Source organism: Labeo rohita, chromosome 22 (assembly GCF_022985175.1).
Source record: "Labeo rohita strain BAU-BD-2019 chromosome 22, IGBB_LRoh.1.0, whole genome shotgun sequence".
Classification (NCBI taxonomy): Eukaryota; Metazoa; Chordata; class Actinopteri; order Cypriniformes; family Cyprinidae; genus Labeo; species Labeo rohita.
Window position 1 is genome coordinate 32,535,730 of NC_066890.1, and position 26,869 is coordinate 32,562,598.

The following is a 26,869-nucleotide window of genomic DNA, read 5'->3' on the forward strand; positions in this document are numbered from 1 at the left end:
TCTTTCTCTGTCTGAGATAATTGATTTTGTTCGCTCTCAGCCCCAGTCTGGGAACACACAAATCTCTTGAGCTGATGTGTCTGGGTTTGTTATCCATGAAGCTGACTGTCTGTGTGTGTGTGTGTGTGTGTGTGTTCGCAGCCTGCTTCAGTGACGGCCCCCAGCATTAGACAGCACAAGGCTAAGAGGAAAGCCGCCCAGGTGAGTTACAAGTCACAAGCTCACCCATGAGTTGTCGCTCTTTCACCTTCAACTCTAGGCTTTTCAACTCAAATCCTGTGAGAATACATATACTGACAGATGCTGCTACTAAAGTTAATTTAGTGTGTGTAGTTATTTAAATTAACCAAATTATTCTCTTAATTTTATTGTATAATTAATTTTTAATAATAGTTTAGATTTTAGTGCTGTCAAATCGATTAATCGCGATTAATCGCGTTCAGAATAAAAGTTTGTGTTTGCATAATAAAATTTTGTTTCTTAAATATATACATGTATGTCTGTATGCTTATATATATATATATATATATATATATATATACATGTAAATATACACAGCACAAACACGTATTTAAACAAACTTTAATTTTTGATGCGATTAATCGGTTTAACCACTAATTTTTTAATTAAATGATATTAGAATTTCAAAGACCTTATTTTTAGGCTTTATGTAGATTTTTGAATGCTAGATTTTCAGTGCGCGCTCGAATTTCTGTAACCCATTTTATATCGTTAAATGAAAATGAACCCAAATAATCTCTTCATTTTATTGTATCATTATATAAATGCAATTTTAAATAAGTTTAGTTTTTTTTTAGTGCTGTCAAATCGATTAATCACGATTAATTGCATTCCAAACTAAAAGTTTTTTTACATGATAAAATTTAATTTCTTAAATATATACATGTATGTTTGTATGTTTATATACACACAAAAATACACTGTACGAACACATGTAAACACAAACTTTTATTTTGGATGCGATTAATCACAATTAATCGATTTGACAGCACTCATTTTTAAAATAAATTAAAAGAGAATTTTGAAACTAATTTAGATTTTAAATGCTGGATTTTTAGTGTGGTCTCAGACTGCTGTACCCCATGTTATATTGGTGCATAAACTGATAACAAATAATCATATGTATTTATTAATATAATTTTATATAATTATATAAATATGCTTCAACCAGAGCTGTTCATTTAGTAATGTAATTATTTAAAAGTGATGAAATAAAAAAACTCAATTAAGCTCTTAATTATATTCTATATAATTATATTATATAATATAATTGTATCATTATATTATTACAATATTAAATATTAAACAGTTTTTATTTAGTCCTGTGAAATCGATTAATCATGATTAATTGCATCCAAAATAAAAGTTTGTTTACATAATATAAATATATATATATATATATATATATATATATTATTATATATAGTATTATATATATATATATATATATATATATAATATTATTATATATAGTATTATATATATATATATATATATATATATATATATATATATATATATATATATATATATATATATTTTATTTTTTATTTTTTATTTATTTTATTTTATTTTTTTTAATATATATACATGTATAATATGTGCATTAATTATGATTAATCATGATTACTCGATCTGACAGTACAAATTTTTTTTATATTTATATCAGAATTTAAAAAAAACAAACAAACATGTTTTTAGGCCTAATTTAGATTTTGAATGCTAGATTTTTAGTGTGGTCTGACTGCTGCACCCCATTTTATATCAGTACATAAACTGATAGACATTGCAGGTAAAACTGTTAATTTAGTGTGTTTAATTATTTATAGGTGATTAAATGAAAATGAACCCAATTAATCTTTTAATTATATTGTGTCATTTATATTAATAGAATTTTTATTTATAGTTAATTTTTTTCTTTTTTAGTGCTGTCAAATTGATGAATCGTGATTAATCACATCCAAAATAAAGTTTGTGTTTACATAATAAAATTTTCATTCGTAAATATATACATGTATGTGTGTATGTTTATCTATACATATAAATATGCACAGTACAAACACACGTAAACTCAAACATGTATTTTGGATGCGATTAATCGCGATTAATTGATTTGACAGCACAATTTTTTTTTTTTGTTGACAAATTATATTACATCAAAATTTCAAAAACCTTTATTTCATGCTTAATTTAGATTTTTAATGCTAGATTTTTAGTGTGGTCTCACACTTCTGTACCCTGTTTTTTTTTTTATCAGTGCATAGACTGATAACAAATAATCATATGTATTTATTAATAGTAATTATAAATAAATATATTGCAAACAGAGCTGTTAATTTAGTGTGTGTAATTTAAAAGTGATAAAATAAAAAATTAACCCAATTAAGCTCTTACTTTTATTGTATCATTACATTAATACAATTTTAAATACATTTTTTTGTGATGTCAAATCGATTAATTGCATCCAAAATAAAAGTTTGTTAATTTCTTAATATATACATATATGTGTATGCTTATAGATACAAATAAACATACACAGTACAAACATGTATGAAAACAGCCGTTTATTTTAAATGTGATTAATCGTGATTGATCGCATTTAATCACAATTAATCGATTTGACAGCACAAATATCAGAATTTCAAAAACATTATTTTCAGGCTTAATTTAGACTTTGAGTGCTAGATTTCCAGTGTGGTCTCAGACTCTGTTCCCCATTTTATCTCAGTGCATAAAATGATAGATATAACAACAAAGGGTGTTGATGTAGTGTAATTATTTAAAATAATGAGCTAAATAAAATAACAACTAGCAAGACTGTATTACATATATATATATATATATATATATATATATATATATATATATATATATATATATATATATTTTATTTTCATTTGATTTTTAATATAGATTTTCTATAGTTTTTAAATATTTATTTGTTTATTTTTAATTCTATATTATTTTTAAATAATTTACTTTATTTATTTTAATTTAATTTCATACTTATTTACTTGCTCACTCACATTTTAAACATTTAAAAAAATAATTACATGAGAAATATATGCAATATTGCTAGTCCTGTTTTTTGTTTAGTATTTTTAGTGTTTTTATTTAGTATATTTAGTATTTTTATTAGAATAAAATAGTACACAAAAGGTATTTTTAGTATTCATTTCAATATAAGACTTCTAGACCATATTTTGCATTTGAATACATAATATTGGCCGTCTGTGCTAGAGCTCAAATCAGCAGCATTCACTGCAATATGATTCTCACTGGAACTGCAGTGTCCGTAATGATCCATTATTAGGTCCCAGCTGCCTGTAATGATCACAATCTGGGTCTCTTTGCAAAGAAGCTGAATGCTGTATTTATTATGGGTCTGTTTCAAGATGTCTGTGTGTCCACTAGTGTAAGTGTCTATGGTTGGTTTGCGCTCACATCAAAGCACAACCCATCACAATCTGTTACAACCCTCGTTGTAACAGATTGTGCCAGAATCAAGAGAGAAAATCAAAGAAAAGAGGACAAATGTGCATAAGCAAGCCTATGTTTCTGAGAAATGGTGTCTCTTCCCAAGAGACCTGGTGAAGAATCCTGATTTTAAATCTTCTAGATACCTCTGGTGTCGCTGTATTTTGATTAAAACTGTTTTATCTAGCAATTAATTTGAAATGACGGTAATTTGCCTAATTGCTCCTTCATCCATTAGTTGCATTCAGCTCCCGGGGCTACGTGATTATTCACCGCAATCAGAATATGGGGCCCTCTAATTACACCCTGCAAATTTAATTAACATTTCAGCTCGTATATCTGAAGAAAAACTTGTGCTGCTTTCTATTTCTGCTGGTACTTTTGGAAAGAAAATAAAAATTTAGCTTTGAAAAGGGAACAGGAACAGACTAGATAGAAGAATTAACTGTTACAGTGAGTTATCAACAATCTTTTTCCACATATTGTGTGCTAAATTGTTTGTTTGCGAACATAGAAAAATGAGCTCTGATCGCTAATTCCTGTATTCTCATCTCTTGTACACATTAGCGGTCTTTCTCCATACATATTGTTTTTCTATCATTCATTAGGTATTAATCAGCAGCAAGTGTGGCTCTCAGGAGCAGTGAAACATTACGGCATCCTTCTGTAAGCGCCGCTAAACGCTGATTAATGCTAATAGAACTGATAGAGGCAGCTAATGTGAGCTACTAAAGCTGCAGCTCTGTTGACAGATGCTTAGTCTTGATTAGACACTGTTGTCGCTGGTCAAATGTGTTATTTAGCATGTGTGTTCAGTGCATTGTTAAACATATCCCCCAAACCTTCAGTGTTAAACTACTCAGAATTTTCTTGAAATTGTGTAGCGACGTGCTAAAACTTAATCCGAACAACCAATGTGCTAGAAACAACTTGGAACACCATAGACATTGCACAGCAACATGCTAAACAATAACTCAGAACACTTTAGAAATTGTGTAGCAGCAGGCTAAAAACTATTCAGAGCACTGTAGAATCACATTTTGATGCTCCCAAAACTACTCAGAATACCCTAGAAATCATATGGTGACATGCTAAAAACTACTGGAAAACGCACATTGAATGCATATATTACACATATGGTAAGTACTCGGTACACTCTAGTAATTGCATGACGACTTTCTAAAAACTACCCAGAACTACCCAGTAATCACATGACAACATTCTTAAAAATTACCCTAAACACTCTAGAAATCCCATTGAGACATGCTAAAAACTATCAGGAACACGTATCAGGATATTGCATATTGATATTCTTAAAGCTTCTCGGAACACTCTAGAAATTGCATATTGATGTTCTAGAAACTACTCGGAATACACTCTAGAAATCACATTGAGACATGCTAAAAACTACTCAACACTCCAGAAATCGCATATTAATGTTCTGAAAACTATTAAAAACACTCTAGAAACAGCATATTGATCTTCTAAAAATTACTTAGAACACTCTAGTAATCGCATGACAATGTTCAAAAAACTACTCTGAACACTCGGTGCCCAAACTCGGTCCTGGAGGGCCGGTGTCCTGCGGAGTTTAGCTCCAACTTTCCCCAACACACCTGCCTGGAAGTTTCTAGTGTGCCTAGTAAGAGCCTGATTAGGTTCAGGTGTGTCTAAGTGGGGTTGGAGCTAAACTTTGCAGGACACCTAGGAACTCTTGTTTTAAGAACTATTCGGAACACTCTAGTAATCGTGTGACAACGTTCTAAAAACTACTCAAAACTCTCTAGAACTCGCATATTGATGTTCTAAAAATTACTTTGTGCTTGACGAAATTCTAAAAACTACTCAGAACACTCTAGAAACTGCATACTGATGTTTTGAAAACTACTCAAAACACTAGTAATCACATGACAACGTTCTAAAAACTACTCAGAACACTCTCAAAATCACATGAAGACATGCTTAAAAACTACTCAGACCACTCTAGAATTTATTGATATTCTAAAAACTGCTAAAAATCACTTATTTTTATTGTAAAAATGACTTGGGACACACTAGTAATCGCATGACGACATTCTAAAAACTACTCAGAACTCTCTCAAAATCACATGGAAACATGCTAGAAAACTACTCAAAGCACTCTAGAATTTGTTGATATTCTAAAAATTACTAATAATCGCTTATTGATGTTGTAAAAATGACTTGGGACACACTAGTAATCGCATGACGACATTCTAAAAACTACTCAGAACACTCTTGAAATCATTCTAAAAATGTAAAATACTATTCAGAACACTCAAAATCACATGGAAACATGCTAGAAACTACTCAAAACTATTCAGAACACTCAAAATCACATGAATTTATTGATATTGATAAAAAACTACTAAAAATCGCTTATTTATGTTGTAAAAATGACTTGGGACACACTAGTAATCGCATGACGACATTCTAAAAACTACTCAGAACTCTCTAGTAATCACATAACATTCTAAACACTACTCAGAACACTCTTGAAATCACATATTTCTGTTCTAAGAAATACTATGTAAAATACTATGTAATTGCATTACAACGTTCTAAAAACTACTCAGAACACTCTAGAAACTGCATATTGATGTTCTGAAAACGACACAAAACACTAGTAATCGCATGGCGACATTCTAAAAACTACTCAGAACACTCAAAATCACATGGAAACATGCTAAAAAAACTACTCAAAGCACTCTAGAATTTGTTGATATTCTAAAAATTACTAAGAATCGCTTACTGATGTTGTAAAAATGACTTGGGACACTCTAGTAATTGCATAACGACATTCTAAAAACTACTCAGAACACTCTTAAAATCACATATTTCTGTTCTAAGAAATACTATGTAAAATACTATGTAATCGCATGACAACATTCTAAAAACTACTCAGAACACTCTCAAAATCACATGGAGACATGCTTAAAAACTACTCAAAGCCCTCTAGAATTTATTGATATTCTAAAAACTACTAAAAATCGCTTATTTTTGTTGTAAAAATGACTTGGGACACACTAGTAATCGCGTAACGACATTCTAAAGACTACTCAGAACTCTCTTGAAATCACATATTTCTGTTTTAAGAACTACTCTGAACACTGTAGTAATCGCATGACGACATTCTAAAAACTATGCGGAACTCCCTAGAACTCACAAATTGATGTTCTAAAAACCGCTCAGTGCATGACGACGTTTTAAAAACTATTCAGAACATTCTAGAAATTGCATGGAGACATGCTGAAAACTACTCTGAATGCTCTAGTAATCGCATGACGACATTCTAAAAACTATTTAGAAAACACTCACGAAATTGCATGGAAACGTGCCTCAAAGCACTCTAGAAATTGCATATCAATGTTCTAAAAACTACTCAGAACACTAGTAATTGCATGATAACATACTAAAACTACTTGGAGCACTCAGGAGAATTTGGATATTAATGTTCTTAGAACTACTCAAAACACTTTAGTAATCGCATGACAATATACTAAAAACTTCTCGGTGCATGACAACGTTCTAAAAACTACGCAGAAAACACTCACGAAATTGCATGGAAACTTGCTAAAAACTACTCAAAGCACTCTAGAAATTGCATGTCGATGTTTGAAAAACTACTCAGAACACTAGTAATTGCATGACAACATTGTAAAACTACTTGGAGCACTCCAGAATTCGCATATTGATGTTCTAAGAACTACTCGAAACACTCTAGTAATCGCATGACGATGTACTAAAAACTACTCAGAACACTCTAGTAATCACATGACAAAACATGTTAAAAACTGCTCAAAAAACACTAGAAATTGCATATTGATGATCTAAAAACTACCCGGAACACCAGTAATTGCATGTCAACATTCTAAAAAAACTACTCTGCCCACTCTCGAAATCACACAGAAACATGCTTAAAACTACTCAAAGCATTCTAGAAATTGCATATTGATATTCTAAAAACTACTGTGGGTACCACAGGAATCACATTGTGGCATGCTAAAAACTACTTAGAACACTCTTGAAAACGTTTATTGAAATTCTAAAAACTACTCAGAACACTCTAGTAATCGCATGACAACATTCTAAAAACTGCTTGGAACACTCTAGAAATTGCGTATTGATGTTCTAAGAACTACTCTGAACACTCAACTAATCACATGACGACATTCGTGGAACACTCTGAAAACCACAACCACATAAGGATGTACCACTGACCCATTAGGTCAAAGTGCATTTAAAGCACTTGGGGGTCCAATACAAGCACAAACGGTAAATAATTCATGAATCTTGTAGAACAGTGTGAGTTGAAGTGCCTTGTATTGAGATGTTGATAACAACTTGAATGGTGGCGTTCCAGCTAATTATTTCAGTGTCCATCTCCTGAGGCTTTTCTTCGGCAATGACTGTTTTATGACACCACTTCTCGTAATAGCGCATTGCCGAATTTCACCACCAGTTACAGCTTTGTTCTTGCTTTTATTATTCACATCTCTCTCCTTCTATTTCAGTCTCTCTTATTTATGCGTTGTTAGGGTTTCTGCATTTTCTCTGCCTTTTGAGGAATAGCACACCCAAAATTGAATAGAAAAGCATCATAGAAACATTTTGATTAGTGAACGAATTAATCCTTTGGATTGTTTTTTTTTTTTTTTTTTTTGAATTGGATGAACAGTTTAATTAAGAAGATTAAAAAGATTTTATTAAAACTTTTTATTTTGTAGTTCACTATCCCTTTAAAATCATTGCATCTTTTTCTGTTTACAGTTTTCCCAGCAGCGTTCATTCATATTCATCTGTGTTTATTTGTTTGTCTGCATCGTTTATGGTGTCTTTCCACAGTGGGCTGCATTACACTCTCTCTCACAGTCTCTTTGCTTTTCTCTTAAAGCAGAAAACAGGACAGACCGGTGGCCCTCCACCCATGCGCCTCCCGCCACCCTACAGACCCCCCAGCCAAGTGCAGGAGGAGGAGCAACAGGAAGAGGAAGAGAGGGAGGATGAGGAGCAAGCTAAAGGTGAGAATCTGCTGATAATGCCACACTGAGCTAAACTGTCCTTGACGTACGTCACTGGCTATGTTTGGAGTCACATACTATATGAATACGCTGCAGATTTACTGTATGCATGGAATACCACAGCATAATACATTTTCATTATTAAGTGCAGTTAATTGTAAAAAGTTATGTAATGTGCAGTATATAACAGCACTTCTCCAGGTTATATGTCTTAGAATGCAATGCATTAAATACGACATGGATTAATTTCCATTATGCTAAGTGGGCCGCACCTGCTGAATTAAACATGCGGCATGGAGAGGACGCCATTTATCATTGCACAGTAAGCATTGCACTATTATTTTATTCCGAACATAGCCGGTGTCTTAGGAAGCGTATTGTTTTAAACAAAACTGTAGGCGTTCAATAAGGCAGCCCCATTGCGGTGTCCCGGTACAGGATCTCATGCACTCAGTCTGAGCCGGCAGACTTTCTCAGCGTCACACCGCCGCTCTAATCTCTTTCCACTTTGATGGTCCTCAATATGCTATGCAGGCAGCGCGGCGTCTCCAAATCTCTTTTTCATTCTTGTCCGCCACCGGCCCTTTGACTGGCTCTGTTCCCGGATGCCATCGGGCGGGCGCTTCCTTGTAAAATCTTGTAGTGTGAAATTGAGTCTGCATTGAGGTGTGCAGTATTTAGGAGATGGTGAGTCGGATAGGACCAATGAAGTGGTCACGTCCAGTTAAACTTGAGGTGGTGTGGTGTAGTGGTGGAAGATCCAGATTGGAAACTGAATTGAGGAGGGTTTGAGCCCTACAAGGAAAAATATGTGACCTTTCATGTTGGTCAAGGTTAAGCTGCTGACCTTCATGTATAACACAGAATCCCATAACAGAATAATAGAATTGTACATTAAATGCATACAGGAAATTGTTTGTCCAGTATTTTTTCTTCAGTATTTTATAGTGTTTCTTTTGGATTTCGCCTAGTGTGAAAGTGTCAGTGTTAAAAATGACGAAAATGTGTGAAAAACAAGTGGTATATGTATGTGTGACACTTTTGTGACAATAAAATGTATGTATTTTTGCAAAAACAAGCAAGCAGCGATTACCGGGATTCAAGCTTTTAAGACATTTAAGTACATATGAAAAAAAGACATTATATATTATTTAGCACACCTGTAACCACCTAAATCAATGATTAAAAAGCATTTTTGGCAAATCCTGGTTATTTACCATAGAAATACGGTTGTTTTAAATGTTTATGACTGTTATAGTACCAGCTGTGGTCCAATCTCCCTAAAACTTTGAATGCTTGTTTAGAATCACCTGTCGCATGTGCTCACCAAGTTTGGTGAAGCTTTGAGCTTTCATTTAGGCTTTATAGGCTTTTGGGTATAACTGGACAAGCCCCTTTTCTAAATGACCCCGACTTCCCAAAGGGTAAATTTTAACATTTTTGTTAAATATTGGCCTCGAGAGTCCAGAGAATTGCACTACAGTGGTTTTTCCCAGATTGAGCGAAAAACCTAGGACTAGCTCGCAAAAGTAGTTTTCTTATATTTTCTCAATCCTTTAACAAACAATTTGATTGACAGCAGTGGTTTTAGAGGCAAAGTTGTTTGGAATGAAGAGGTCCATCATATGATACGAATATTGTGCGTATGTGTGAAAAAATGTGCAGTGTACAATCATTTACACCCTTGAAAAATTAAATGTCGCCCCCAGTGGCTGATTTCTTTCTAATTTCACATAGACCTTTAGAGCTACAGAGTTTCATTTTGATCGACCTCCGTTAACCTTGTCTAGGAGCTCAAAGTTCACCGGCCTATAGCAGTCATGTTTTTTGAGATGTGCAAATTTTCTTATAGCCACTCGTGGCACTTTGGACCAAGAGTGTGCGTACTTTTCACGTCAATAGGACAAACGGTTGCATAGTTATGGCCATTTTTATGTTTATGTTTTTTTTTTTTTTTTTTTTTTTTTTTTTGTTTTTTATAGTGCCACGAAGTGGCGAGGCTCTGTGACTTTTTTTTTCATGTTACCTCAGATTGAGCTCTTACATGTGTGTTGTGATTTTGGTGAAGACATCTCATTCTATTTAAAAGTCTAAGCCATTTTAGCCCTTTTGAACATTTTAGCCTCCCTTTGCGACAAAGAGTCGAAAGTTCAACTTTTTCTTTTGATAATTATTAATATTCACTATCCAGAGAATCTTCTTACACTGATCTGGTTCTGGTTGGGCAAAAAAATCTAGGACTAGTTCACAAAAAAATGTTTTTTTAAAAAATGCGAAATACCTGAAAATATAGAATCTGTGTGTTGTCTGGCATGAGCCAAGGATTCCAACAACATAAAACACTTGAACCTGCGATGAACATAGACGCACAGTGACCACATTGTATGGCTTCTGGTTGAAATTTTCAGTCGAAGGGCAACAAGAAAACCGATGTACGTCTTCACTGCTTTCCTAGCGATAAGAAGAGAAACAACAAATGGGAAGATGTCTGTGGATGTATACAATTTCCTAATCTCTCCCCTTTAGCCCTGATGCCTTTGAGTTTTTTAGCAAACCACAGCTACTGAAAGAGCCTACAAACGACTGAGACAAGAAACGCTAGATGCCATCCTTGCAGGATGTAAACATGCCAACGCTTGTCATGCCAGCCACAGCCACTGAAAGAGTTTCTCAGCATGGATTTCACTCGATATCTTATAGGTAAAAATCGTTGTATTATATATCCATCACCACCTGTAAGCTGTTTTTTAGTAGCTGTGGTCATCTTATCGGTATTTTTGAGTTGTGTTGTGGTAAAAATAGCAACAGGTGGCATCAGTAGCTCACCGAGTCCAACCATTTCACGCCATTGATGCAGAATGCCTTGCCACCTAAAGTAATGGTGTCTCCCCATAGTTCAAAATATGTAAAAAACAATGTCTTTTTGTAAAGGAGAAGTCCACTTCCAGAACAACAATTCACAAATAATTTTCTCACCCCCTTGTCATCCAAGATGTTCATGTCTTTCTGTCTTCAGTTGTAAAGAAATAATGGTTTTTGAGGAAAACATTTCAGGATTTTTCTCCATATAATGGACTTCAATTGTGCCCCCGATTTTGAACTTCCAAAAAGTAGTTTAAATGCAGCTTCAAAAGGCTTTAAATGATCCCAGCCGAGGAAGAAGGGTCTTATCAAGCAAAACGACCTGTTATTTAAAAAAAAAAAAAAAAAAAAATTGTATACTCGTGTAGCACAGGTTCTGGGATGCGCATTCACGTACTATTGAATCATGTCGAAAGGTCACGCCGAACATAGGCAGAACTACAGACCCAGTGTTTACAAAGCGAATGCGCATAGACTAAGAAAGTGCAAGTAAATCAAACACTATTATTTTTAGGAGAAAATAAGATGGAGTTTTTTGCTATACTCTACCTCTTTGAGCCAGAGTACACAGATGATGAACTTAGACGTGATTCGTTGTAGTGATGGGAAGTTCGGATCATTTTGCCAACTCGGACCTTTGAGTCTCGTTCAGCAAAATGAACGAATCTTTTTTCAAGTCATTTCATTCATTTGAGCAAAATATAATTAAAATGTTACGTGTTACTTCTCTAACACATCTACTGCACATCTACTACAAACGTTAATCACACTACAAACAAGACAAAACTACAATGCTGTAAGAAACAGAAGAGATTAATTCATTGTTTACCTGGGTCTTTAGTCTATGATTCGCTCACCTCACCTCTTATCTGACAAGTTTTTGGGTTCGAGTCGTTTGTTCATCACGTGAAAACCCCATAAGATGAACGAACGACTCAAAAAACCCAAAGATTCGAAACAGGTGAACTAATTCCAGTGCAAAACCTAATAGGATGTTGTGCATGAGCGACTGAACGAATCACTCCCCGAGACGACTCGTTCTTTCCGAGTCACATTAAAGATTCGTTCAAATGAAAGAATCATTCAAGAACGCGCATCCCGGAGCCTGTGCTACATGAGCTTTTGTACTTAAAGTATACAAATTTTATTTTTCGAAAAAAATGACAGATTGTTTTGCTAGATAAGACCCTTCTTCCTCGGCTGGGATCATTTAGTGACCTTTAAAGCTGCATTTAAACTACATTTTGGAAGTTCAAAATCGGGGCACCAATGAAGTCCATTATATGAAGAAAAATCCTGAAATGTTTTCCTCAAAAACCATAATGTCTTTACGACTGAAGACAGAAAGCCATGAACATATTGGATGACAAAGGGGGGGTGAGTAAATTATTTGTAAATTATTGTTCTGGAAGTGGACTTCTCCTTTAAGCAGTGTAAAGCTAAATGTAAAGTTCGGTGAAGCGCTACTTCTCAAGCCGCTACTTGCTAGTTTCAGCTCGTTATTACTCCACATTCTTCACCATTTGGAGAACAACGTTCGACGAATTTTACAGTTCTAGTTACTTTGGATGAGCTCAATAACAACCTGAACATTTCTACCTGTGAAGCTTGTCTTCTAGTGAGGTAATTTTGAGCGTGTGTGTTTGTCCCGCCGCTTCTTTCCTGTCTGTCAGTGATAAATTACTTCAGGTTACCTCATCTTGCTTCTGTCAAACCAATCAAAGAATTCTTGAAATGGATTGAAGGAAGTCAATATGTCAGCCCTGTCAATACGAAGGCCTCGACATGCCGAACGGCTTAAGTTAGAGGGGTTTTTCTTTTTCCACTCCAGCGCTTATAAAACAACCTAGTCAGCAGTTTACATAATCCCTCAACATAAGAAAACGTCTGCTCGCGGATTAAGATAAGAGTAATATTGTGTCGGATTTATTGAATGTTGAATAAACACAGTCTGAAAAACTTTGCCTAAAACTTGTCGCAATAGGATTACGCGGCGTTTGCCTTGCAATGTAGGACGTGCGATAAGACGACCTCTTATGTCGGGATTTGCTGATCCGCGTTTTAAGTTATTGCGTAACTCGTGTAAGCGTTTGCAATATTGTATGCTGGCCGCAGCGCTGCTTCTGCACCAAATTTATACGCGTTTAGGAATGAGTGAATGCCGCCATCTGTTCGCATCTGCGGTGAAGGCAGGGGAGAAGGCCGTCTATTGTTTGAGGTTGAAACGGGGACCTTGAAACGGCTATTTATCTCAGTTCAGAGCATCAGTCAGCTTGATGAATTATAAAAGACTCGCAAGATGGCCACAGTGAAGCCAAAAGGCCCATTTTTCTCTTCAAATCTGTCTTTGGCAGCTTCGGTTTTAACAGGTTCCTTGGAGGAATGCTTTTGTTTTTGTGGTCTGGGAGTCTCTGGTCTTCGTCCATCATCTGGACTTGATGGATCACACTTGGTGAGGTTGACTAGAAATGCTTTATCTTCCTTATAGACTCGCTTTTGTTTATATCTATGCATGTTACATTGTTTTGAGGTGTTTAATGGTGGTAGGTGATGATTGTTATTTAGATGGAATTTCATTTAAATTAAATGAAAGATACTGTAGGACTAGACTGTTTGTTGATTGTCAGAAGTCTGGCGAAGTGAGATCACGTCCATAGTTTACCGGCCTGAAAAACAGGAGTGCCTGCAGGGCATCTTTCCAACTTGGCAGACGGTGTTACTCGAGGTGTCTTGGGAGATCATATCTCTTTTAAAAGTGATTGGCTAAAAGGTTCGCCATCAGCATTCAAGGGAAAATGCAGCAGACTACAGACTACTTTTAGTGCCAGTGAAATTCTAAGAATTTTCTCTGTCTCTCACATCTTTGTTATTTTTTATAATATTGTGGGAATATACTGTGGTAATACCGTATTTTGTTACTCATCTTTATTATTATTATTATAGATGAGGGCTATATGTTGCATCAGTTATAATAAATAATGCAATTTTCATATCTTATGACTATAATTCAGGAAATTAACAAGAATTAATAAAGATAAAGATGTGCATTGATTTTTTTATTTTTATTTTTATTTTTTTTATAAATGCAGGAAATAAAAAATAGCATGTCAAATCATTGTCATACCATTTTATAATATTTAATGTTAATTTTAATATTAATTTTGGTGTTTTATTGCAAATAATTATATATATATATATATATATATATATATATATATATATATATATATATATATATATATATATATATATATATATATACACATATACATATACATATACATTTTTTATGCGATTTTTATCCTGCCATTATTCTTACTTACTACTTTACTTTTGTTTTCATATTTTATGGCAAGTATTTATTATACATTTTTTATTAATGTATAAAAATAAAAAAAAGCATGATTAAAAAAAATCACTGTAGTACCATTTTATTTAATATTTATTTTTATTTTGATGTTTCATTGCAAATAATTTTGTATATTATATAATATAAACTACTATTATACAGAATAATTATAAAATGTAATTTTTAGGAATGTATAAGAAAAATAATTAGAAAATTAGAAGAAGTATTTATATTTTTAATAATAAAATACAATAAAACATATAAATGTATATATTTAATAAATATGTATAATTCATTAATGTAAAATTATATATTTGTTTTGGCAATTACAGTGTTTGTTTTTTGTGTTATATTTTAAGTAGAACAGTAGTGTAGTTGTGTCATTGTAGTACCATTTTTTTATTTTTATATAATATTACTTTTATTTTAATTTTTTGTTGCAAATAATTTTCCATACTATGTAATGTAGCATAATAATTGTACAAAATAATTTTAAAAATATGTTTTATGAATGTATAAGAAAAATGATAAATACATAAGAATTATTTCTATTTTTTTATTTAAAAATACAAAACAAAAATATAAATATGTATATATTTAATAGTACCTTTTTTTATTGTTTATTTATTTTTATTTGAATGTTTTATTGCAAATCATTTTACATAATATATAATGTAACCTATTAATTATACAAAATAATAATAAAATATAGTTTTTATAAATGTAGAAGAAAATATAAACAAGAATTATTTACATTTTTTAATTAAAACATACAAGAAATATAAATATGTATTTGTATATTTTTTAAATGTATAATTATATATTTGTATATGTATACAAATATATAAATGTGTATATATATATACAAATATATAGTTTGCCACCAGTATAAAATAATGCTATGTATCTTGATATTCTACTGTAAATATTTATTATTAATTTTTTATATTTTTATTAAAATATTTTTAAATGAAATGATCAATTTCTTTTAAAGAAAAAAAGATAGATGTATTTTGCATATCAAAAATTATTTGAATTATCATGAATTATTTGACCATTTTAATATTTTTATTTGGATATTATATTGCAAATTATTACTATAATTTGTATTATAAGTTAGCAAATGATTACTGTAATTTAGAATTTAGTTTTACATTATATTAAATTATTACAAATTATTATTAAATTATCTTTTAAATTAAACTATCAATTTCTTCAAAAAAATATAAATGACTTTTTTTGGTATATCGAAAATTATTGTTGTACCATTTTAATATTTTTATTTGGATATTGTATTGAAAATTGCTGTAATGCATTAAAACATTTTCTGTTTTGAATAATTATTAAAAATAAATATTAAAATATTACTACAATGATTTTATGATATTTGATAAAAATCTAATTTTATTTATAATTTTTTTTATGCAAAAAATAATTTCATTCTATCTATCTGTAAAGTATATAAAGTATATTTTTGTCAAAAAGCACCTAGTTTTAAGTTAACATTTGCTGTCACCTGCATGACAAAGTGTTATCAGTTTTTGGGAAGATAAAGAGGGCGAACAAGACCCAAAGCCCTCACCCTGTTGCTTTTAATCACCAACTCAGCTCACGTTCTTCACGATCTCTGATGAATCCAGCGTTTTTCCTCTAGTGTGCTTGATGTGTGCCTGCATGAGTGGCCACTACACCTCTGCAGTCACTTCCTGCGCCTGCCTGCTGTAATTACTGCTGCATGATTAATAACTCCAGTGATTGCAGGAGTTTGGCAGGCCGTCGCTCTTCCCGCTGCGTGTTTGTTGCGACGCATGCGCGCTGCTGTCCGTGCGCTCCAGTATGCTGTGTGAAGCCTGTGCCGAGCGTGTCCTGGGACGGCTCGTCAGTGTTTTAATGCGCCGGATTCAAATGGACTGCTGCCAAACATCAGCTAACTATACAAGCTTCGCTGTCAGAGCCGCCGTCCTCCCTCGGCACCCCTATGGCTCAATCATTTCACTTCCTCTTCGGATGAAACCTTTCCTCTGCTCCTGCCTTACTTTGACCGGAGTGCCAATTGACTGTGATGACATCATTTCCTGTCATCATTTGAGTGTGTTTTTCTTTTTGTGGTAACAATTTAATATTTTACTTTCATTCATTTATTTATTTATATATATATATATATATATATATATATATATATATATATATATATATATATATATATATATCTATATATATTTTTTTTATTTAGCATGTTGAAAGATCACCATGGTACCATTTTTATATTTATTTTACTTTTAATATTTTTGCAAATAATTGTAAAAAAATATAAAATACTTTTAGAACAAATTATAAAAAAAAATGCATAATGAAAATTCTAAGTAAAAAAATTAATGTATCAAAAATTATAAATAATAAAATAACAGTATTCAAAAAAAAATTATAGTTAAATTTTGTTACACATTAATAGAAAATAAATCAGTGATTTTATCATATGAGGGTTTTATTTGTCAAAAAATGTAGTACAATTTTATTAATGTATACAATAAAATGAAAATTAGCATGTAAAAACATTGTAATACCATTTTTTTTAATGTTACTTAATATTTAATATTTTTTTATTTTGAGGTTTTATGTACATAATGTTATAAATATGGTTTTATAAATGTATATCAAAATCAGAAATAAAAAATAACTAAATAAATAAATATGAATCTAATAATTAGACAAAAGAATATATTTTTAAAAATGTATAAACAAAAATATTAAATAATAAATAAATGTAATAATAAAAATATGAATAACTATTTTTTTTTTAAAAAAATCTAAAGATTTTTCTTTTAATTAAAAATAAATACAAATAAAAACCAAATGTTACATTTTAATTTTACTTTTTTGATATTTTGTAGCACACAAATATAAAATATATATTTCTAAATGTATATCAAAATTATAAATATTGTTTTATTTTGTATGTCAAAAAAAATCATTACAGTACCATTTTAATATCTTAGCAAATAATTCAAGAAATATAAAATATTCTATAATAAATTACATTATATAACTAAATTTAATTAAACTATAAAGAAATGTGGAAAATTTGGCACCAATAAAAAATAATGCTATTTATTTTAATATTGTACTGCAAATTATTATTTTAAAATGTGGGGATTTTTTGTATACTACAAATAATAGATTAATAAATCAAGTAAAAGTTTTGGCACATCAGAATCATTGTAGTGCCATTCTGTTTTAAAAATATATGTATAGAAAATAAAAAACTAAATTCAATTCAATTGTTAAAAGTTATATGGAAAATTTGGCACCAATATAAAATTATTATTTAAAAAAGTTTTTTGTACAATAAAAGTCATAGATTAGTAAATCAAATGATAAAATATACATAATTATGAATAAGATATATATATCTTATTCATAGATATATGTTTGTTTTAAAGAATAGCCATGGTATAACGCTTTTTTTTTTTTTTTTTTTTTTTTTTTTTTTTCCCTCCGTTTGAAAAATTGTAATGCGATGTCTGTATGAAACATACAAGAATGATGAGTTGTGAAAGAAGGGTTTCAGAATGGCCTCCTCAGATTTCATGGAGTTGCTCAGACTGGCCCTGAATATTTCATTGGCTGCTCCAGTTTTCACGTCCAGAAGAAATCAGTCAACCTCTGAAGTCGGCGTATCGCTGAGCGCTTTTGCCAAATCTATAAATCCTCCATGAGAAAAGTTGGAATGGGGAGTTTTTCTTTTCTCAAAGCTGATCAGAAACATTCCACTGCAGCAAAAAAAAGCTTTAGGATCCACTACACAGGTGTTACAGCCTCAAACACACAAATACATCAACTCTAGATGTGGAAAGAGCTTTGCCGATTTATGTTGTCACTGTTAATAGACCAGTATGAGCCGGCCCAAGCATTTGTATAAGAAACACCTGCGTGTGTGTGTGAGAGAGAGAGTGAGAGAGAGTGTGTGAATGTGCAGTTTGGATTAATAGTAAGAATAATTATTTTTCTTCCTCCTACTACTACTAAAATGCTGTTTTCACAAGTATGATTATATATGTGTGTTAGATGTATTTTATTCATATTTACATTAATATATATTGTGTTTTATGTTAACATTTCAATAATAATAATAGTTTATAATTGAATATTGTGGTTGTTGTTGTTATTATTAAATCTGTTATACTTATCAAATGCGGCACTTTTTAGATGCATTTCATTCATGTTAATATATTGTTATTAATAATAATAATAATATTAATAATAATAACAAGTACCATTATATACACTTTTTAGTTGTATTTTATTCATATTTTATATTGTATCAGTATTTTGATATAATAATAATAATAATAATAATCATATTATTATTTTTTTCTTTAATGAATTATTAAATACCCTTATTAGATGGCATCACATTAAAATAAAAAATGTATTGTGTATATATCAGTTTTTCTTTACCAGTAATAAAGTATTATTGATAAAATGATTTCTCTTTTTTTCTATATTTCATTCATATTAATATATGTTATATATCAGCATTTTGAATCATTATTATTGTTATTATTATTAAATTATTATTATTAAATGTTACAATAGTTCCATTGTAAAATGTATTTTAATTTTAAATAAATTTATAATAAATTTTAAATAATTAAAAAAAATATATATTTATGTAAATAATGTATGACAAACATTATAAATAATAAAAGTATTATTATTATAATTAAATTATTATTAAATGATACAATAGTGCCATTTTAATATGTATTTTAATTTTAAAGTTTTACCAAATAATAAAAAAGTATAATAAATATGTAATGTATGACAAACATTATAAATAATAAAAGTATTATTATTATTATTATTAATAAATTGTTTAATATTAAATGTTACAGTAGTGCCATTTTAATATGTATTTTAATTTTAAAGTTTAATAATTATGAAAATTATATTATATAAAAATTAATGAATAACAAATGTTAGAAATAATAAAATTACATTTATTTTATAAATTTGTATAAAAAGTAATATTATTTTTGAAATATTATTATTATTATTATTATTATTTTATGATCTATCATAAATGAAATTATTACATCAAAATAAATTAAAATTAAATGTTACAATGTAAATTAAATATTTAATCACATTCTATATAACATACAACGTATTGTATGAATAATGTATCTAAATTAAACTTGCGTAATATGCATTCTTTTTGTTAGATTTTAAATTGCATTTCAAATAAAATATTATTAAATTATTTTATGAAATAATAAAATTTTAATTAAAACTATCGTATTGTGAATTATAACGTATTATAGAAGAATTTAAATTAAATGTCGTCGCATTGCATATTAAATGCTTTACATGATTTTATAAATCAATTCAAATGTATTATAAATATTTTGAAGTGCATTTCTCTTTAACGAGCCGCAGTAAATACTCCTCTTCGTATATATTTCATTGATTTTCTACTGTATATTCTCCACATGATTTCAGGTAACTGCTACTTATGTCTTTTCCAGCAATTGAAAGCGTTTCGCAAAGGGCAAATCCTTTACTTCTAGCTTTCCTTTTGGTCTTTATGATCTCTCTGCTGGTTTTTGTGAAGGAACATGACTCATCACTCTGGTAAACTGTCGAGCCGCCTCGGTCTTCTTCAGCCCGGCCTTAATTAAGAGCTATAATGAAGCAGAGCTAATGAGAAGTCTTCTGTCAGTGATGTCTCTTCATATATGGATTTAACACGAGCCGGAATGATCAAGGAAAGCAAGCGTTTCGCTTCGTCGCCTCGTTCTGAATATCAGTGGCTGTTTCGCTCTTTCTTCTTGCTTTCTCTGGGTTTCCTGTGAGCGGTGGATTGGGTTGTTTATCAGACAGCGCTGAATGCTTGACAACTTTTCTACATGTATTTAAGGCCGAATGCCTTACCTCAGCAGTCTTTGTGTGCAAATGTGCTATATTGTGACAAACAGTGTCTGTAAAGCAGATTGATGAGCAGTGACTGCTGTTTCTGCAGCTGTTTCATGATATGATCGCAATGCATCACGATATCATAATTGGATCACAGTTGAAACCCTGCCAGAGGCACGAGAAACACCCGCATGATGTCTCATAGAAACAACTAGTGGATTCACAACTACAGTATACAAACAGGGGCTTGTGAAAGTACTGCAGGGGAAATCCAATGAATGCTGCCGAGAATTGTATTACTTTTTTTTTTTTTTTATGACATTTTTAATCACATTCTGACAGTTCGAATGGTCTGATAAACTTAAATTAAATGTTACGTTGTAAATTAAATGTTAAATTGCAATATTTTGATTACATTATATTAAATGTTATAATTCCATATGTAAAAAGTACGTTTCAAAATATGAAATATCTATTATAGGAGATTTAAATTGAATTAAATGTTACATCATATTGTTTTTTATACATTATACATTTTATATTAAATATAAATCAAATAATTTTAATAAATAAAATATAATGAAATTTATAACTTCTAATGAAGTTTAATTTTAATATGTATAATCTATTCATTAAAATGTCATTTTAAATCTAATTAAAATAATGTTGTGCGATAATGTCTACAATGTCAATGTAATACAGTATCTACAATGTAATAACATTTTTAAATTATTTTAAATGTTCATATTTTTATTACATTGTAAATTAAATATTATAACATTATGTTAGATTTTAATGATTTTTATGAAAAATGTAATATGAATATTTAAGTCAAACTTAAGTTATATTACATTGTAAATTCATTAGATTTTAAATTACATTTTATGTTAAATAATATAGATCAAATTATTTTATTAAGTTAAATTTATATTAAAATCATTTTATAATGGAATAATGTATTATAGAAGCATGACATTAAATCTTTTTATTTAAATTATATTTTTGTTACATTTTAGTAAATTAACTTATTCAGTTCAAAAGTGTTATATTAAATTATACATTAACATTTATATTATACATTATTTTATTACATTTTAAATTACGTTTTATGTTAAATATTATAAATCATTGTTTTATTAAATTAAATTTATATTAAAATAACTGTATCAAATGTATTATAGAAGCATTAAATTAAATATTTGTATTTAAAATATATTTTTGTTACATTTTAGTAAATTGACCTATTAAATTCTTAACAGTGTTATATCAAATTATACATTAACTTTTATATTAAATTAAATATTAAATCAAATTGTATTCAATTTAAGTGTTTTTTTTTTTTTTAATATATATTTTAAATGATATAAATATATATTTTAAATTAGATTAAATATTATTGAATTTTACATGAATTGTTACTTTACATTATTTTATTACATTTAAAACATTTCAAATGCAATATTATTCAAATGATTTTATTTAATTATTATTGTTTATTAAAATATTTTTCATGAAATATATATTAGGATATATTAGGATTAGGATATCTATCTATCTATCTATCTAGCTATCTCGCTGTCTATCTATATATATATATATATATATATATATATGTGTGTGTATTGATATATTTTAAATTAAATATTGCATTGTGTATGAATTGTTACTTTACATTATTTTTATTACATTAAAATATTTTAAATACTATTATCATTATTTATGAATTTTAGTAAAATATTTTTCATGAAATATATATTATAGGATTTTTTAAATTAAAATATTTTTATGAAATATATATTATTGGAATGCTACATAACGTTTTTACATTTTAATTGCAATTTATATTAAATATTATAAGTTAAGATTATTTTTTTTTATCAAATTCAATTTTATATTAAAATAAACAATAATTTTATTAAATATATAATGTACTATAAGGACATTTAAATTTAACTGAATCTTACATTGCATTGTAAATTGAATGTTACATCACATTATTACATTTTAAATAACATTTTACATTAAATACTATATAAGTAGTCCAATTTTATTCAATTAAATTTTATTTACATTTTGTAATAAAATAGCTTTCATTTTAAAATGTATAATGTATTATCAAAGCTAAAATGTAATTCTAAAAAAAAAAAATAGAATTACCATACATCAATAAATGATTTTATAATGTTTATTTAATTGTCAATAAAATGTTGTTTATTTGTGTATGTGTCAGCATTATATCCTAGGCCGACTCACTAGATACTCACAGTGGCCAATGAAAAACCCCAAACCGTCCACTACTAATGTGTGAAAATACCCCAGTGTGAAAACGATTGCAAACTGTTAGGACCTCCTAACCTCAATGCAGCTTTCAGAGGCCATTGCAGAACACATTAGACATATTAAAGAAGGTGAAAATAATATGTGTGTTTCTCTTTTGCAGGCTAGAGAAGCTGACTGTTGTATGGCCAGGGATTCCCCAATATTAATCTGTATTGTCATCACGAGAGCTGAGGAATAAAAACGTGTCAAGGACTCCTCTTTTCTGTCACTTCCTCATTGCTTTTGTTCTGTGGGAGCTGGTGATAGTTGATGGTCTCAGGGTGGTTGTACGTCTTCTTGCTTGGTGATCAAGGTTGGTTGCGTCAGGTTTATAGTGCGTGTTACGCATTTTCCCGTTGTGTGTTTCCTGCTGTGGCTTCTTGGGTTTTCGGTGGCGTCTTGCTGTCTTCTTAAATGGCTTAGGTTGCTCACTTTTTGTTGCGGTTTCTTTTTATAGATAATCGTCATATGGACACTTGTTCAGGCCCTGCTGAGAAATACTGGTTTAGGATTAGTTCATTTCCAGAATAAACATTATCTGTAAATGTACTCACCCCCATGTCATCTAAGATGTTCATGTCTTTCTTCCTTCAGTCAAAAAGAAGTTAAGGTTTTTAAGGAAAACTTTCCAGGATTTTTCTCCGTATAGTGGACTTCAGTAGGGATTGAGGGGTTGAAGGTTCAAATTGCAGTTTCAATACAGCTTCAAAGGGCTCAACACGATCCCAGCTGAGGAATAAGTGTCTCATCTAGCGAAACAGTCATTTTCTAAAAAAAAAAAAAAAAAAAAAAAAGTGACAATTTCTATACTTTTTTTTGTTTGTTTGTTTTTTTAACCACAAATGCTCATCTTGCACTAGCTGGACTTCACGCCTTAAGTAATCATGTTGAAAGGTCATGCTCGGTTAGTTCTTCGTTTATGTACTTCGGTTCAAAAAGGTATGGAAGGGTGATAAATGCTCTCATTTTTTTGGTAAAGGATGTTTGACTTTGTTTGCAGGTTCGCTTTGTAAACACTGGGTTGGTACTTAAGCTTACGTCACTTGTGACCTTTTCAACATGATTATGTAATGCGTGAAGTTGAGCTAGTGCAAGATGAGCATTCGTGGTTAAAGTATGTAAATTTTTACTTTTTTTAGAAAATGACAGATTGTTTTACTCCTGTAGAGACTGTTGAAACTGCAATTTGGACCTTCAGCTCGTTGATCCCCATTGAAGTCCATTATATTGAGAAAAATGAAATGTTTTCCTCAAAAACCTTAATTTCTTTTCGACTGAAGAAAGAAAGACATGAACATCTTGAAGCACATGGGGGTGAGGAAGTTATCAGGAAATTTTAATTCAGGTGTGAACTAATATTGGAATATAAAATTTGGTTTGGTTTATCCAGTGTTTCCATAAATCACTTGGACTTGGACAAACTTACTTTTATGTTTTCTCTCTCCTCAATTTAACTTTGTTTTGAAGTACATATTTATTTATTTATTTTCGTTGCATTTATTTAATATCTGCTTATGTGTTCAACTAACCTTTATGGAAATCAGGGGAAATACTGATATAGATTCAGACTGACTAAACTTTAAAGAAATTACCTCTGTGGAGTTGGGAAACATTTATATTTATTCCTTTTTTTTTTTTTAAGAATAAAATTTTGTTCTTACAGTTAAAGTCAAAAGTTTACATCCCCCTTGCAGAATTTTCAAAACGTTAATTATTTTACCAAAATAAGAGGGATCATACAAACTGCATGTTATTTAATACTGACCTGAATAAGACATTTCACATAAAAGATGTTTACATATAGTCCACAAGAGAAAATAATAGTTGAATTTATAAAAATGAAAAAGTTCAAAAGTTTACATACACTTGATTCTTAATACTGTGTTGTTACCTGAATGATCCGCAGCTGTTTTTTTTTTTGTTTGTTTGTTTTTTTTTGTTTTTTTTTGTTAAGTTGTTCATGAGTCCCTTGTTTGTCCTGAACAGTTAAACTGCCCACTCATATGCAGCTATTACAGAATTCAAACACTCACTGATGCTCCAGAAGGAAGCACAATGCATTGAGCCGGAGGGTGAAAACTTTTGGAATTTGAAGATCAGGGTTAATTTAATGTATTTTGTTTTGTCATGCAAGTATCTTCTGTTGCCTCTGAAGAAAAATGTACACATTTTCATTCTGTTCAAAAGTTTTCATTCCCCGGCTCTTAATGGTTTTCGTTCTGGAGCATCAGTGAGTGTTTTAATCTATTGTAATAGTTGCATATGAGTCCCTCAGGTGTCCTCAGTGTGTAAAGATGGATCTCAAAATCATACAGTCATTGTTGGAAAGAGTGCAAATACACAAAAATGCTGAAAAGCCAAAGAATTTGTGGGACCTGAAAGAACAGCAGGTAGTTTAACTGTTCTGGACAAACAAGAGACTCATGAACAATTATCACTAAACAAAAAAAAACAAAACAAAACAGTGGATCATTCAGGTGACAACACAGTATTAAGAATCAAGCGTATGTAAACTTTTGAACAGGGTCATTTTTATATTTTTATAAATTCATCTATTATTTTCTCTTGTGGACTATATGTAAACATCTTTAATGTGAAATATCTTATTCAGGTCAGCGCTAATATAAAATGCCATGCATTTTGTATGATCCCTCTTATTTTGGTAAAATAACAAGGGGGTGTAAACTTTTGACTTCAACTATAATTGTAAAATATAAAATATCTTGAATAAATTGTAATACATTTTGAAGTAATTAAATGTATTTTCACATCATATTTGCTTTTGTTTGTAAAGCACTGATTGTAATAAACCATTTTACCTCACAATAGCTTGTTGTGTTTAAAAGTTCTTTACGATTGAGCTCGGTAGTTTTTTTCCCTTTCTACAATCTGCCGTTTTGTATTTAAGACGCATTAAGCTGTGGTTCTTATGCGGGAGAGGCTGTTTGAATCCTGCCCGCATCCCGTTTCCGTCACTAAATGTTTGTTGTTTTATTTTCTAAGTACCTACTTGAGAATTCCAGCCACAGCGTTTTCCCGTTCCCTTCAAGGTGACGTCTGAGTGACAGGTCTCTTCCCAATGTGATTTTTGGTTTAGCGGGACGCCGTCTAACAGGAGCGAGATAGGGGGAGTAAGAAAGAGGACTGGCAGGATCCTCTAAAGAGTCCCACATGAGAGGCGGCACTCGATGTGCCTGAGTTTACACAGGGGACTCTCGCACACAAAGGCCCTGTCAATCAACATAGCCCATCCATCATTTTATATAATACAAATCCGCTTCGAAATACAAAAGATAAGTTTCATTTTTAGAAAGTCTTTTGCATCCACTGTTATGCAGTCAAAACATTCAGAATTCATAATGTTCAACTCGCCAGCATTTGTGACAACCTTGATTACCACAGAAAATAATTTATTTCATAATAACTTTTACAAATAATTTTATTGACGTTTATCGACCTAGAATGGTAGATCGATCTATCTGTCTATCTGTCTATCTGTCTATCTATCTATCTATCTATCTATCTATCTATTTATATTTATGTATATATGTGTGTATAATTTTTTCAATTGATTTATTAATTTCAGTATTGTATTTTATTTATTATTGTGATTATTTTAGTTATTTTATTTGTTATTATTTATTTATTATGTTTTATTATTTATTTAAATTAATTATACAGAATGTATGATAGATAGATAGATAGCTTTTTGAATTGATGTATTAATGTCATAATTATATTTCATTTATTATTGTTTATTTTTGCTTTTTATTGTTTTTATTTTAATACTGTATTTTTTATTTATTTTTTATGTTTTATTATTTATTTAAATTATACAATAGATAGATAGATAGATAGATAGATAGATAGATAGATAGATAGATAG

The 26,869-nt window shown here is 30.2% G+C and overlaps 1 protein-coding gene across 4 annotated transcripts in view; it reads left to right on the forward strand.

The window, feature by feature from the left end:
* The window catches only part of patj (PATJ crumbs cell polarity complex component), a 154,737-nt gene that overhangs the window by 58,092 nt on the left and 69,776 nt on the right, over positions 1-26,869 (forward strand). For 3 of the 4 annotated variants that reach the window (XM_051094264.1, XM_051094263.1, XM_051094266.1), the window contains exons 29-30: positions 142-201; positions 8,411-8,537. In XM_051094264.1, the coding sequence (XP_050950221.1) occupies positions 142-201; positions 8,411-8,537 (187 nt within the window). The remainder of the gene's footprint in view (positions 1-141; positions 202-8,410; positions 8,538-26,869) is intronic. The other variant, XM_051094265.1, reaches the window with a different exon arrangement.